Source organism: Grammomys surdaster, unplaced genomic scaffold, assembly GCF_004785775.1.
Source record: "Grammomys surdaster isolate TR1022 unplaced genomic scaffold, NIH_TR_1.0 364, whole genome shotgun sequence".
Taxonomy (NCBI): domain Eukaryota; kingdom Metazoa; phylum Chordata; class Mammalia; order Rodentia; family Muridae; genus Grammomys; species Grammomys surdaster.
In genome coordinates this window covers 3,148,930-3,163,626 of record NW_021604783.1, presented here as the reverse complement: position 1 = coordinate 3,163,626, position 14,697 = coordinate 3,148,930, and the positions used below count along the sequence as shown (strand labels likewise).

The following is a 14,697-nucleotide window of genomic DNA, read 5'->3' as shown; positions in this document are numbered from 1 at the left end:
CTTTCTTTCTTTCTTTCTTTCTTTCTTTCTTTCTTTCTTTCTTTCTTTCTTTCTTTCAAGACAGGGTTTCTCAGGGTATCTCTGGCTGTCCTGGAACTCACTCTGTAGACCAGGGTAGCCTCGAACTCACATCCTCTGCCTCCTAGTGCTGGAATTAAAGGGGTGTGTCACTACGCCTGGTGGCATTGCATGACTTTGTCGTTTATTTCAGTGGTTGCCTAGTTTCCCTCTTGGTCTCCTGTTGTTAAAATTTCTTGGCGAGATGTCAGTAATGTCTCCCTCCAAAGTCCTGACACACTCCAAGGTGTCTGCCCGCAGAGCTCATCCTGGGGTTTAGTGTCTGTCTCACTGAGCATAAGTGGGGGCTGCTTACAGGAGTAGGAGGCGTTCATTTGGGGATGGTCTTTATTCAACAGGGATAATGTTTTTTCCCCATAGCTGGATAGATGGAGCCCCTCCCTCTTAGCCCTTCTCCATCTATACACTCTAGCCCTTCCTCGAGACCCCCAGGCCATATGCAGTTAGGGCAGAATGGCAAACAAGTGGTTAAAGGAGGTGTCATGACTCTTAGGTGAGGCTTCCATGACCCACCTCTCCTTCCCTGGTTTTATGAGCTAAAGCCACAGGTCAACAGTCCCAGCTGGGATAATCTTTTGCAAGCAAGCCCAGCTAAACTCTTGAAGAAGATGGTGGGTGTGTGGCTCAGAGGAAAGTCCTGAGTGAAAAATGGAAAGCCATTAGCTCCCAAGGGACCCAGCCTAGTCCCCCTTGCCATGAAGCATCTGCAATCATTCATTTTACTTCCTCCTCCTCCTTTGTCCCCATCCTTCCTTTCTGGCTGGCAGGGCATTCTATCCCCTAGTCCTTCAGTTCTGTCTCATTTGCCCCTTCTTCCCTCCAGTCCCCAAGGATGGGAATCCTACTGGTTTTGCCCTGTCTCTAGCATGAGCAGAAAGTGCCTAGGCAGAGAACCAATGTAGGTTTGTGGGACCCGAGGGCAGATGTGGAGTGCCTGGATGGACGCCTGTGGGCCCAACTTCTCTGTGTGAGAGGAGGCCTGGTGGAGAGTAGAACCTGAGTGTTGGGGTATTCCTAATTCTAATTCTCATTCCCCAACCACCTGCGTCTCGCTCTAGCTAGCTTTAACATTATTTTTATTTATTACTGTCATTTTATAACACTGTTAACATCATTGTTGTTGTTGCTGCTGTTGCTATTTTTATGACTGTGTGCCTGTGTAAGTACACAAGTGTTGTGCCACCTGTGTACAGGGCCATTGTCTCTCCACTGTGGTTTCCTGGGGCTGAACTCAGATTTTTTTTTTTTTTTTTTGGTTTTTCGAGACAGGGTTTCTCTGTGTAGCCCTGGCTGTCCTGGAACTCACTCTGTAGACCAGGCTAGCCTTGAACTCTCGAACTCAGAAATCCACCTGCCTCTGCCTCCCAAGTGCTGGGATTAAAGGCGTGCAACACCACCGCCCGGCCCTGAACTCAGATTGTTAAGCTTAAGGGCAAATGCTTTTAGCTGCTTAGTTATCTTGTGAGTGCCAGCTTTTTTTTTTTTCAAATATTTATTTTCTTTTTAATGGTTGGTGTGTGTGTATGTGTGCGTGTGTGTGTGTGTCTGGATCTGGGTCTGGATATTGTTATTGTTCATGTGAGTGCATGTGCTGGAAAGCCATCTCACCTGCGTGCTTGGCATCAAACTCTGGAAGAGCAATATGTGTTTGTTGTATGTATGTATGTATGTATGTATGTATGTATGTATGTATGTGTATATGTATGTATATTTTGAGACAGTGTCTCACTATGTGTCCCTTGTTGGTTTGGAACTCATTATGTACACAAGGCTGGCCTTGAACCCACAGAGACTCACCATCCCCTGACTGCTGAGTGCTAGTGTGTGTGCTTTTAAGGTGATTTCATGCAGCTGAGGCTGGCCTGGAATTGATTCTCCTAGCCCTGCTCTCCCTCCGCTGGGACCGTGTAAATATGTGCACTACCACTCCGAGATTTCAAACAGCAATTTTAAAAATCAAACATGTTAATACAACGCAATCCAAAGATACACTAATTTGATACTTACATGCCGAGGAGAGATGCCAGGAAAATATTAAGGTCTTTGTTTTCTATAATTAAACCGTTATGTTTTTATAAGAACAGAAAACTTGGTGTGTACAGTAAAAACCCTGCAGTTCATAACATACAATCGTCTCCAATCTGAGCTGAGGTGTTTCAGGAGGTATTTGTTGGCGATGTGTTGGTGGTACGTGCAGTGTGTGTGTGTGTGTGTGTATGTGTGTGTGTTATGTGCTTAGGACCAAGGCCATGGGTGATAGCTGCCAGACATAACTCGGGTTCATTATGAGTTTGATTTTTTTAATTTTTAAAAGAGGTTTTATTGCATTTAATTTTTATTTATTTATTCTCCAAGTGTGCATGTGGCATGCAGGTGCCACAGTGGTTAAGTGAGGTCAGAGGACAATGGTGAGAGTCAGTTCTCTCCTCCCACCATGTGGGTCCCAGAGATCAAACCCTGAGCACCAGGCTCGGCCGTCTATGCCTGTACTCACTGAGCCCTCCTGTCAGCCCTTTAAATTATTTTTCATCAGAAACCTCTTACTGTTGTCAAAGTTTTCCAATGCCCATGTCCTGTTACGCAATCCCATATGGGGTTGCAACCCACATTCAAGAAACTGGATCCTAAAGCGTACAGCACACTGGTTTTTGACATATTTAAAAGCTGTGCAGCCATCAGTGCTGTCCAATTTTAGAACATTTTTTACCCTCTCAAAAGAAAGCCACTTTAAGTACCTTGACAAACTGGTGCCAGATGATTCCTGGATCTGTCTCCTCCTCCTCCTCTTCCTCCTCTTCTTCCTCTTCTTCCTTCTCTTCTGCTTCTTCCACCTCTTCTTTCTCTTCTTCCTCTTCCTCTCCTCATCCTAGTGTATGCATGTGTGCACACATATGTGTGTATATTTAATGGATGTGATGTATGTATTATGCATATATGTATGTGTCTTAGTTTAACTTTTGTTGCTGTGATAAAACCCTGGCCAAAAGCAACTTAGGGCTCGCTCAGCTTGTTTATTTATGTATTTACTTATTTATTACGGAGGTGTTGCTTGCACATATGTCTGTGTACTACACGGGTCAGAGAAAGGTGTCATCCCGGAAGAGTCACAGATGAATGTGAGCCACAATGTAGGTGCTGGGAATCGAACTTGGGTCCTCTGGAAGAGCAGCCAGCGCTCTTAATGCTGAGCCATCACTCTAGCCTCTTGGCTTGCTTTTTTCATACAACCCAGAATCACCTGTCTGGGAATGGCTACCCACAGTAGCTGGCTGGTACTGCCTGGCATCAATCAACAAAATGCTCCCACAGACTTGCTGCAGGCCAATCTGATGGAGGCATTTTCTTTTTTTAAGATTTATTTACTTATTTATTATGCACACAGTGTTCTACCTGCATGTATGCCTGTAGGCCAGAAGAGAGCACCAGATCCCATTACAGATGGTTGTGAGCCACCATGTGGTTGCTGGGAATTGAACTCAGGACCTCTGGAAGAGCAGTCAGTGCTCTTAACCTCTGAGCCATCTCTCCAGCCCTTGGAGGCATTTTTCTTTTTAAATTAAGATTCCATCTCCCCAGGTGACTCTAGCTTGTGTCAGGTTGACAAAAAAGCTAACCAGTGCAATATGTGTGTGTGCGTGTGTGTGTGTGTGTATGTATGTGCATCTGTGTGTGCATCGTGTGTGTGTGTGTGTATGTATGTGCATCTGTGTGTGTTTGTGTGTGTGTGTGTATGTATGTGCATCTGTGTGTGTATCGTGTGTGTGTGTGTGTGTGTGTGTGCACAGACAGAGGTTGAGTCTGGGTAGAGTTGAAAAAAAGATCACCCCCTGAGAAGCTCAAACCAAGAGACAAGCTAATAGGTACTCAAAAGTAGGGAGCTCAGGGCAGGGAATTAAAGTGTATATACTTGCATTTGGATATGTAATTGCAAGGAATCTGCAGTGTGCAATGGTGGTTAGAGGACCACCCAAGGCATTGGTCCTTGTCTCCTGCCTTGTTCTGAACAATGTCTCTTTGTTGTTGTTTTTTTTTTTTTGCTGCACACAGCATACTAACTGGTCCATGAGCCACTGGGATGCTTCTGTCTCTGTTTTTCTGGTTTTTTGTTTGCTTGCTTGTTTGTTTGTTGTTGTTGTTTTTATTTTTTTTTATTTTTTTAAAGATTTATTTATGCCGGGCGGTGGTGGCGCACGCCTTTAATCCCAGCACTTGGGAGGCAGAGGCAGGCGGATTTCTGAGTTCGAGGCCAGCCTGGTCTACAGAGTTAGTTCTAGGACAGCCAGGACTACACAGAGAAACCCTGTCTCGAAAAAACCAAAAAAAAAAAACAAAAACAAAAACAAGATTTATTTATTTATTATATATGAATACACTGTAGCTGTCTTCAGACACACCAGAAGAGGGCATCAGATCTCATTACAGATGGTTGTGAGCCACTATGTGGTTGCTGGGATTTGAACTCAGGACCTCTGGAAGTGCAGTCACTGAGCCATCTCTCCAGCCCCCTGTTGTTGTTTTTAAAGCTGGCATTACAGAAGCTTAGACTACTGCATTCTGCTTTTATTTGAGTTCTAGAAATTCATATTTAGGTCTTCACGCTCCCAGGACAGACACCCAGTGGTCTATCTCCTGAGACCCCCCTTTATTTTATTAATTTATTTAATTATTTTTGAGGCAAGGTCTCACCGAGTGTTTAAAATTGTATCATTCCCCAGGTACTGTCTTCCAAGTGCTGGGATTCCAGGCATGTGCCCTGCTATTTGTTTATTTTGAGACAGGGACTTTGTAGCCCAGGTTGGGCTGGAAGTCAGGACAATCCTCCTGCCTAAACCTCCCTAGTGCTTGGATTGCAAGCATGAGCCACATATCTGGCTTAAATGACTGATCATTGGGTTCTCCATTTTGTGGTGCTAAGCATGAAACACACAGCCTCGTATGTAAAAGTATCCTTTTTTCTTATTTATTTGTTTATTTATTTATTATCTATGTATTTATATATTTATTTATTTATAGTGCATTGGTGTTTTGCCTGCATGTATGTCTGTGTGAAGGCGTTGGATCCCCTGGAACTGGAGTTACAAAAAGTTGTTATAGACAGTTGTGAGCTGCCATGTGGGTGCTGGGAATTGAACCTGAGTCCTCTGGAAGAACAGCTAGTGCTCTTAACTCTTGTAAGAGTTGGGCATATCCTATTCTGTCAAATCTTTCTCTGATTCATCACTTTGTCTGCCGCTCAATTAGACATCACTTTTCAAACATGGCTGCTTCCTTCTACAAACTACCTTCATCTTCATTGTTTGAGATTAAAGAGATATACTAAGGGCATGTCTGTATTCCAGCCAGAGGGATTAAAAGTATGTGCTAAGGGCTGAGCCACACCCTAACTACAAATAGTTTCACATATCCTGTAACACTTGTATATACTAGAAAAGAACTGACCCTGTGCTGAGAACCTTGATTTTAGCAGCGTTCCCTCAGATCCTGAAATGACTAATCTACATTCTCTTTATAGATTTTCTATTCTGGCCATTTCATGTGAATGGAATCACACAATAACATGCTGTCATATATATGGTTTCTTTTACATGGAATAAAGTTTTCAAGGTTCAACTGTGTTGTAGCATGAACCTTACCTTTGTTTTTTAATACTAAATAATAGTCCACTGTAGATGTATACCAATATTTTGTTTATCCAGCTATAGCTTTAATGGACACGGGCTGTTCCTACACCATCTGCCCCTCCTCGTTCTACCTCCTTCCTCAGTCCTGAGGGAACCCAGGACCTTATGTGAGCTAGGCAACTAATGGACCACTGAGCTATAGCCCACGCCGCCCCCCCCCCCCTCCTCCTCCTCCTCCTCCTCCTCCTCCTCCTCCTCCTCCTCCTCCTCCTCCTCCTCCTCTTCTTCTTCTTCTTCTTCTTCTTCTTCTTCTTCTCCTTCTCCTTCTTCTCCTTCTTCTCCTTCTCCTTCTTCTTTTGAGACAGGGTTTCTCTGTGTAGCTCTCTTCATCCCCTGGAACTCCCTTTGTAGACCAGGCTGGCCTCGAACTCACAGAGATCCCCCTACCTCTGCCTCCCAAGTGCTTTAATCCCTCCCAAGGGATTAAAGGTGTATGCCACAGGGGCCCACTGCTGCAGACGTTAACAGGCCACTCCAGTTTTGCTCTCAAGCCACTTGGGTACAAGAAATGAGATTGCTGGATAATATGGCTCCTATGTTTGACATTCTCCCCAGAGCAAGAAACAGAGGAACCTGAAGTACCTAAAGAACAGGACACTTCGTTGGACGTGGTAGGTCTGAATTTTCCCTAAGGATCACATTCCTCTCAGTAACTGAGGAATCAAAGCATGAGTGCCAGATGATGCAGGCAGAACTCTCTAGCCCGTCTGTTGCCCTCACTTCTCACTGATGACCTGCTCACCCCAAGGGCCGTTCACAGGTAAAGGACTGGATGATCTGATACCCCGTTCCCCAGGACAAGGCCTCAAGGAAGGGACTGGCCTCAGACGATCTCTCTTGTTCCCCAACCTGGGTCAACTCTGACCAGTCTTACTCGTGGACATCTGAACAACTTGAACAAGCGGGTAGATGATGTCCTACTTGGATAGTACTTTCTAAGATGTTCTCTCTCCTTCCGCTGTTCTCCTTTGACTGAGGACTTCGTAGAGTCTGCCCTAGTCACTGTGTGACATGGACATTCAGTACTGTCTTGTCCGTAGAGCCTGCCCTAGTCACTGTACAACATGGACATCAGTACCGTCTTGTCTTCCAAGCAGAGCGTGACCTTGTCCTTTGTTGCGTAGGGAAGTGAGTAGGGTGGCAGCCTTGCCTTCTTTTTTTAATTTTTTTCAATGTTTACTTTTGTTTTACGTCCTTTAGCGTTTTGCTTACATGTATGTATGTCTGCATGAGGGTGCCGGATCCCCTGGAACTGGAGTTAGTGAGAGCTATGAGTCGCCAGTGGGTCCTCAGGAAGAATAACTAGCGCTCTTAACCACTGAGCCATATCTCCAGCCCAACCTTGCCTTTTTTTTTTTTTTTTTTTTTTTTTTGGTAAGGGGAAAAGAGAGTAATGACTACCCACTGAAAGATGCTGTGCCAGCTGAAATTTGTGCACACATTTGCAATCCCAGCCCTTGGGAAGCCGAAGTTGGAGGATTATGTGGATTAAACCAGCCTGGGCTATGCATCAAGATTCTGCTCAGAGAAAGAGCAACTAAAACATCATAAAGGCCACCTCAGCCAAATATAACATTCTCCTCCCCACCAGTGCTGGGACCCAAACCCAGGCAGCACATATCAGACAATACTCTTAGATATTTTAGTTGGTTGTTTGAAACAGCCTGTAGCTCAGGCTAGCCTCAAATTCACTATATAGCTCAAGCTAGTTTTACACTTGCTGTCTTCTTGCCTGATTCCCTAGTGCTAGGATTACAAATGTTTGTCTCCACTCCTGCAGGCTCGTAGCTCTGATCTTTTTGAGACAGGGTCCTAATACACAGCTTAGTAGGGCCTTTAATCTTCCATCCTCTTGCTTCAGTCTCCCAATACCACTTTTAGTAGCCATCTGGTGTTCTGTTAGACACATGCATCTTAGTTAAACCATTACTCTTGGTCATTTTGCTGTTTGCCATATTTTGTTCTCATACTATCACTGTGATCAAGACCATAAAGCTAACATTGAAACGTGCAGTATTTCATTAAGCTAGATCTCTGTACAGGTAAAACATCACTAACAGTGGGTGGGACTGGAGAGATGAGATGGCTCAGTGGTTCAGTGTACTGGCTGCTCTTCCAGAGGACCAGGGTTCGATTCCGGCTACCCACATGGCTCACAGCTGTCTGTAACCCCAGTTTGATGGGATCTGGTGCCCTCTGCTGGCCTTCTCGAGCACCCGGCACACAAGTGGTGCACAGACACACATGCAGACAAAATGCTCATACTCAGAAAATAAAATGAAAAATTAAGATTAGAAATGAAAATTAAGTAAAATTGAATAGTAAGGGTAAAGAGCATTGCTTATATTTCTAACACACAATTCGAAGCTTTCCTAATCAGATTGTAATTACGTTAGCAATAAAGCTATTTTCCAGACTCAGGATTGTCAGTTTACTAAGTATTAACAAAAACAGACAGTAAATGGTGTCTTTGTTAATTTTTTATTGATATTCTTTGATTTCAAGTAAAACAGAACATCGTGTGGTCTATTTGTGTCTTTTGTTTTTTTTTGTTTTTGTTTTTTTCTTTTTGGGCTCTTGGTATTCTATCATTGATTCCTCCATATACTGTACAGGAAAGAGCTTAGAAGATTCTCTACATTCTTCTCTTTGGAATTTTGTGATTCTTCTTCTTCCTCATCTTCCAGGGATACTGAGAAGGACTGGGCAGTGTCTCCAGTCCCCAGAGCCCCTTCTTTGTTTCAGTAGGCTTCAGCAGGCTCACCGTCTCCATAGGGATAGCTTCTTTCCACCTAATCAGATTGTTCTGTAGCTTTTTTTCAGTTTTCCTTTCCTCGGGTCCCTGGGTTCTCCTAACTGCTGTGCCCGTGGAGCAGCTTCCTAGGAAACGGGCTGTGGTCCTTGTGCCCTTCCCACCCCATCCTCACTCCCAGCTCCTTGGTCCAGGCTGTTATCTTACATGTTTCCTTCATTTGCCTTTCCCTTTGAGGTTGAGAGTGCTAGAGAATTCGTTTTCCCAGCCACAGGCCAAGAGATATTTGGGGGAAGATAGTTTCGCACTGGTTCCCCCCCACACCTTGGCACATTCTGTCTTCATTCCCTGAGGCAGGAGAGTCTATTGCCTCCTTCCTTTAGAAGCTGGAAACCTATCATTCCATCTTCCCCAGCCTTCTGGTATCTCACCTCCCAAGTCAGCCATTGCAGCCGTGGATGGGAGGACAGCTCATCCTCACAGCTCTGACGCACTGTGCCTCTCTGTTCTCCACAGAAGCCCCTCTTCCTCTCAAGAGCTATGTTGACCGGACTGGCAGATGCCACTTGGACAGGGGAGCATGACATGGTTCTTGAACACTTTGTCCAGGATCCGTCGGCACCTGCCCTCACCATCTTCATTGACCCCATCGCTGGGTTGAAGCTGGAGCTGGGCATGCCTGTGCAGGTGAGTACCCCGTCCCCAGGCAGTCCTCCGTGGAGCTGAAGGTGCTGCATATCTCCCTAATCCTGGGTCATGTTTCCTTGTGTCACCAAGGCTCAAGGAGCCCCACTGTGTGGGGGACACTCTACCGGGAAACAGATGTACAGAGAAATATGATGAAATGAGGCAGGGAGACCTGGGTAAGGAAAGGCAAACAGAGGCAGTGTAGTAAAGAGTTAGCAGTGGAGTGTGGGTGATGGGTACCACCTTTGTACAGTTCTTGTACTTGCAAACTTCCCTTAGTCAATTAAATTTATCATCTATCTGTCTATCTATCTGTCTGTCTGTCTGTCTGTCTATCTATCTATCTGTCTATCTATCTGTCTATCTATCTATCTATCTATCTATCTATCTATCTATCTATCTATCTATCTGTAACATGTGAGCATGAACACACAAGCCTGCCTTGGTATGTGTGTGGGGGACAAAGGACAACATGTAGAAGTTAGTTCTCTGGTTGCACCACATGGTGGCCAGCACCTCCACCTACTGAGCGAGCTCACTGGCTCTGATTCTGTTCCCTTCTGTATATTTGAAACTTTTAAAAATAAAACCTTGGGCAGGGCGGTGGTGGCGCACGCCTTTAATCCCAGCACTTGGGAGGCAGAGGCAGGTGGATTTCTGAGTTCGAGAGTTCGAGGCTAGCCTGGTCTACAGAGTGAGTTCCAGGACAGCCAGGGCTACACAGAGAAACCCTGTCTCGAAAAAACCAAAAAAAAAAAAATAAATAAATAAAAAAAATAAAAAAAATAAAAAAACCCTTGGGAAAAGTCTTCATGCTTCGCTCTTGTTGGACCCTGTGCACACAGGTGGGAAGGGGATGCTCAACACTCTGTAGATTACTGTTCTTATGACTTTGGTTTTTCAAGTCAAGGCTTCTCTATGTAACAGAGTGCTGGCTGTCCTGGGACTTGCTCTGTAGACCAGGCTGGTGTTATACTCAGAGATCCATCTGCCTCTACCTTTGCAGTTCTGGGATTAAAGGTGTTGTGGTGTGCCACCACAACTGGCTGCAATGTGCAATTTTACAGTGTAATTATATTTCTTTCAAAGAAGTATGGTTTCATCTTACCATGTTGGTCAGGCTCCTCTTGAACTCAGGGCTCCAAGGGCTCCTTTTACCTGGGCTTCCTAAGTAGTAGCTGGGACTATAGGTGTGTGTCTCCATGTATCATTTTAACTTAATTTAATTTAGAGTGACCAAATGCCACAGCTCTAGATTCCTTTTTTTGTGTTGTTGTTGAGACAGAGTCTTGCTTTGTTGACCTGACTGGCCACTTATATGTATCAGTGCTCGTTATGTAGCCCAGGCTGGTCCACAATTTTCAGTCCTCTTGGTTCAGGCTCAAAAGTGCTGGAGTCCCAAGCATTTGTCACCATGATTGGCTGGATTCCTTGGATTAAAACTATTTTTTAGGCTGGGCGGTGGTGGCACACGCCTTTAATCCCAGCACTTGGGAGGCAGAGGCAGGTGGATTTCTGAGTTCGAGGCCAGCCTGGTCTACAGAGTGAGTTCCAGGACAGCCAGGGCTATACAGAGAAACCCTGTCTCAAAAAACCAAACCAAAACAAAAAAACCAAAAACCTATTTTTTAAAAAATTTATTTATTTATCATGCATATAACGGTCGCCTGCATGTATACCTGCAGGCCAGAAGAGGGCACTAGATCTCATTATAGATGGTTGTGAGCCACCATGTGTGGTTGCTGGGAATTGAACTCAGGACCTCTAGAAGAGCAGACAATGCTCTTAACCTCTGAGCCATCTCTCCAGCCCTGATTAAAACTTACAGTGCAGCTGGTGATATTGGCTACTTGCTAAGAAAGCCTGTAGTTGGTTGGTTGTCAGCCATAAATAGTTTGGGTGTGGCAGTCCAAGCCTATAAATCTAAGTATTTGGGAGCTGGAGGCAGAAGGATCAGGAGTTCAAGGATTTCCTTGTCTTTACTGCAGGGTCAAGGTTGGCCTGGGCATATAAGATCCTGTCTCAAAAACCACTGTTTTAAAATATATGTACACACACACACACACACACACACACACACACACACACATATATATATATATATATATATATATATATATATATGTATATCAGGAGGTAATGGCTTATCCCAGCACTCGGGAGGCAGAAGGTAGCTGGATCTCTATGAGTTTGAAGCCAGCCTGGTCTACAGAGTAAGGTCCAGGACAGCCAGGGCTACACAGAGAAACCCTGTCACAAAAAACTACCCATATATATATATATATATACAATATCAGCAGTAGTGATGAAAATAATAAAGGAGATTTGTAGACATAAGAATCCTTTGTTAAACTATAGGAATTAAAACAGTTAATACTAGGCCAGGAGTATAAATGATGAATAACATTAAAGGGACGATATATAAAAATAGACATCAGTGGGCTGGAGCGATGGCTCAGTGGTTAAGGGCACTGACTGCTCTTCCAGAGGTCCTGAGTTCAATCCCCAGCAACCACGTGGTGGCTCACAACTGCTTGTAGTGGGTTCCGATGTCCTCTTCTGGTGTGTCTGAATAAGATAAATAAAATCGAGAGAGAGAGAGAGAGAGAGAGAGAGAGAGAGAGAGAGAGAGAGAGCCATTTAGCCTGCTACAACAGTAGGTGTAGATGACAGACTTTACTGTTAAGAGTGGCTAGTTTAAACATCCTTTAAAAATGACTACCCACAGTAGCTTAGTGGAACCTTTATGAACCCTGCACTCAATCCCCGTGCAGAAAAGGGAAAAAAGATTCTTGTGTCTCTGCATCCTGACTTTAGACACCAAGGAGTGTCTCCTGCCATGCTTACGCCTTTCCCCACTGTGATTCTCCATACCCTGTCAGTCTGTTAGCCAAAATAAACCCTTCTTCACCCAGGGGTGGGGATGGGGGGAGTTCATGACCCAGTATCTGATAAAGGGGGCAAACATGAAGACAGCAGCATGTAGGATCCACAGAAGACAGGGAACAGGCATAATCACGTCCAGTGAATTTTACAGACAGGTGTGACCCCGAGGGAAGCTGAAGCGCCAAGTCCCTTCCTGCCTGCACTTGTTTGAGGGGGAACCTTGCAGCATTCCCAACGTCTCCCAGAGGTTTTGTGATTTAACAAAGATTCGCTATTGCCTTAAGTTAGCCTTAACCACTTGCCCCTCCTCACACAAGTCTCTCAGGCTACAGAAAAGTGAATAAAACATAGAATACCTAATCCTTCCGCTTTACCTTCAAGAGGCAAAATAAACTGGTCTCTCCCAGTGGGACATCAAGAAGTCGCCCACAGTGTGCTAGAGCCAAAAGAGTGAATTGACAAAGCTGCTCAAGCATGAGCAAAATGGGGCGAGATTGCATGGCAACGGCGGGCATATTATACGAAGGACAAAGGGAAGAAAAAAAAAAAAAAAGAACAAAGCTGGTACAGGAGGGAGATCTAACCGAACGGAGGAGCTCCACACAACAGCTCGACCGCGCAGCTCCATTCGAACACGGATTCAGTCTCTTAAAAAAGCAGATGATAAAAGGTGGAAGCAGATGAAAGGGGGGGGGGGCACCGATCTTAGGGAACGAATAAGGCAGTGTGCTACAAAACCAGATGAGAAATGGCGGGGAACTGAATAACTGCAGTTGAAAACCCGTCACCGACCAAGCACAGGGCTGAGGCAGCCGCAGTTCATGTGAAAGAAAAGGCCGGACACATTAATGCAATTAGAGAGGCTCGAATAGACTCCGAGGGATGGGCACAGCCGAGCTGCAGGAGCAGACAGCCGACACAGTGTGGACTTAGAGAGAACATACAAAGAATTTTCCTGAGATGCAAAAGGAACGGCGTCTGGGAGTGAGAAGGACGCACTGTTGTTGCTTACCGATGGCTTCTCACGGTTAATGTCAGCTGTCAGCGTGCATTTTAGTTTCAGCACTGAAACGTAAGGATGCCAGTTCTGGGGAGCATTATGGTTTTCTACGGAGAACATTTAGCCTCAGCCCAATAATGAGCTTTCAGATAAATCCTAATTAAGGGACATTTGAAAATATCTGGCTTGATTCTTGGAGTGATTGATAGTACAACATAAAAGAAAAAGCTGGACATGATGCTACATGCTTGTGATCCCAACACTTGAGAGACTAAAACAGGACTGAGAGCCCTCCCCCCCCACCCCCTGCCCGCACACACAGCCAGTAGCAAAGGATGGGGAGCTGTTGAAATGAAAGGGTGTGGGAGACAGAGGCAGGGGTGTTAGGAGTTCAAGGCCAGCCTGAGTATGAAACTCTGTCTAGCCCCCCGCCCCCCCCAACCCAAACAAACAAACAAAAGACCACTTCAAACAAACACTACACATACACACACAAAGAGGCTAGACATGGTGGTATATACTTTTAATTTCAGCATTTGGGAGGTAGAGGCAGGAGGAGCCTGTGATCTGAAGGCCAGCCTAATGTATGTTGCCGTGTATTCTAGGCCAGCCAGGGCTTGCATAGTGAGACCCTGCTTCAGAACAGAAACAAAAGCAAATAACATCAACAACAAAATAAGGCATGACCATGCACGGTCCCGGGTTGGATGTGGATGAGAAGGGAGAGATCCAGCTATAAATGACATCATTTGGACTACTGGAGAAAGTTCAATATGGACATATATTATATTGTATTGGGTAAATTTTCCTATTACTGTAATTACAGTGTTAGGTATTTTTAGAAGTCACAGGCCAAGTATAAAGGGCGTGGCATCTGGATGCTTGCAGCTGACAAAGGCTCAGGTGTAAAGAGGGAGCAGACAGGCCAAGTGTTGACATTGAATCTAGGAGACAAAGATATTTTGTTAACTTTATTTTTTTTTTGAAAATTTTCTACAAGTTGGATTGTTTTGAAAATAAAAATTGGAAGAGCTGGGGGTGGTGGCCCAGGTTTGCAGTCAAAGCCGCTGGAAAGCGGAGGCAGAATTTCTGCAGTCGTGGGCTACATAGTGGGTTCACAGCAGAGACTTTGTCTCAAAAAACAAAAAAATCAAACATGCACCCATACGCACATGCACACAGTTGAGGGCAGGAATATGGTTCAGTAGGTCGTGGTATTTTCTATACAAGCCTAATGATTAGTATCTATTCCCTAAATCCTTGGTGGAAGGAGAGAATTGGCTCCTCAAAGATGCCCTCACCTCCACATGTGTGCCATGACAAAACATGCATACACTTGTTTGCTTTCTCTCATTCTCTCTCATGCTTGCACGAGCACACACACACACACACACACACCATCATCATGATCATCAGGATACAAAATAAATAGAGAAAATTGGGTAGCAATGTGCTTTAACAGCAGAGCACATACTTCATATGTGAAGTTCATGAATCAGTTCCCAGCACTAGAAAACAACAACCACCACAACAACCACAGCCACCACCACAACAGCAACAAACACAACAACAAACACAACAACAAACACAACAACCACCATCACCACAACAAC

General features: G+C 44.7%; 1 protein-coding gene across 1 annotated transcript in view; it reads left to right on the top strand.

The window, feature by feature from the left end:
• Positions 1-14,697, top strand: part of Dnah2 (dynein axonemal heavy chain 2) — a 121,612-nt gene that overhangs the window by 5,105 nt on the left and 101,810 nt on the right. Inside the window, 1 exon segment of the mRNA XM_028780159.1 lies at positions 9,028-9,198. Within this exon segment, the coding sequence (XP_028635992.1) occupies positions 9,028-9,198 (171 nt within the window).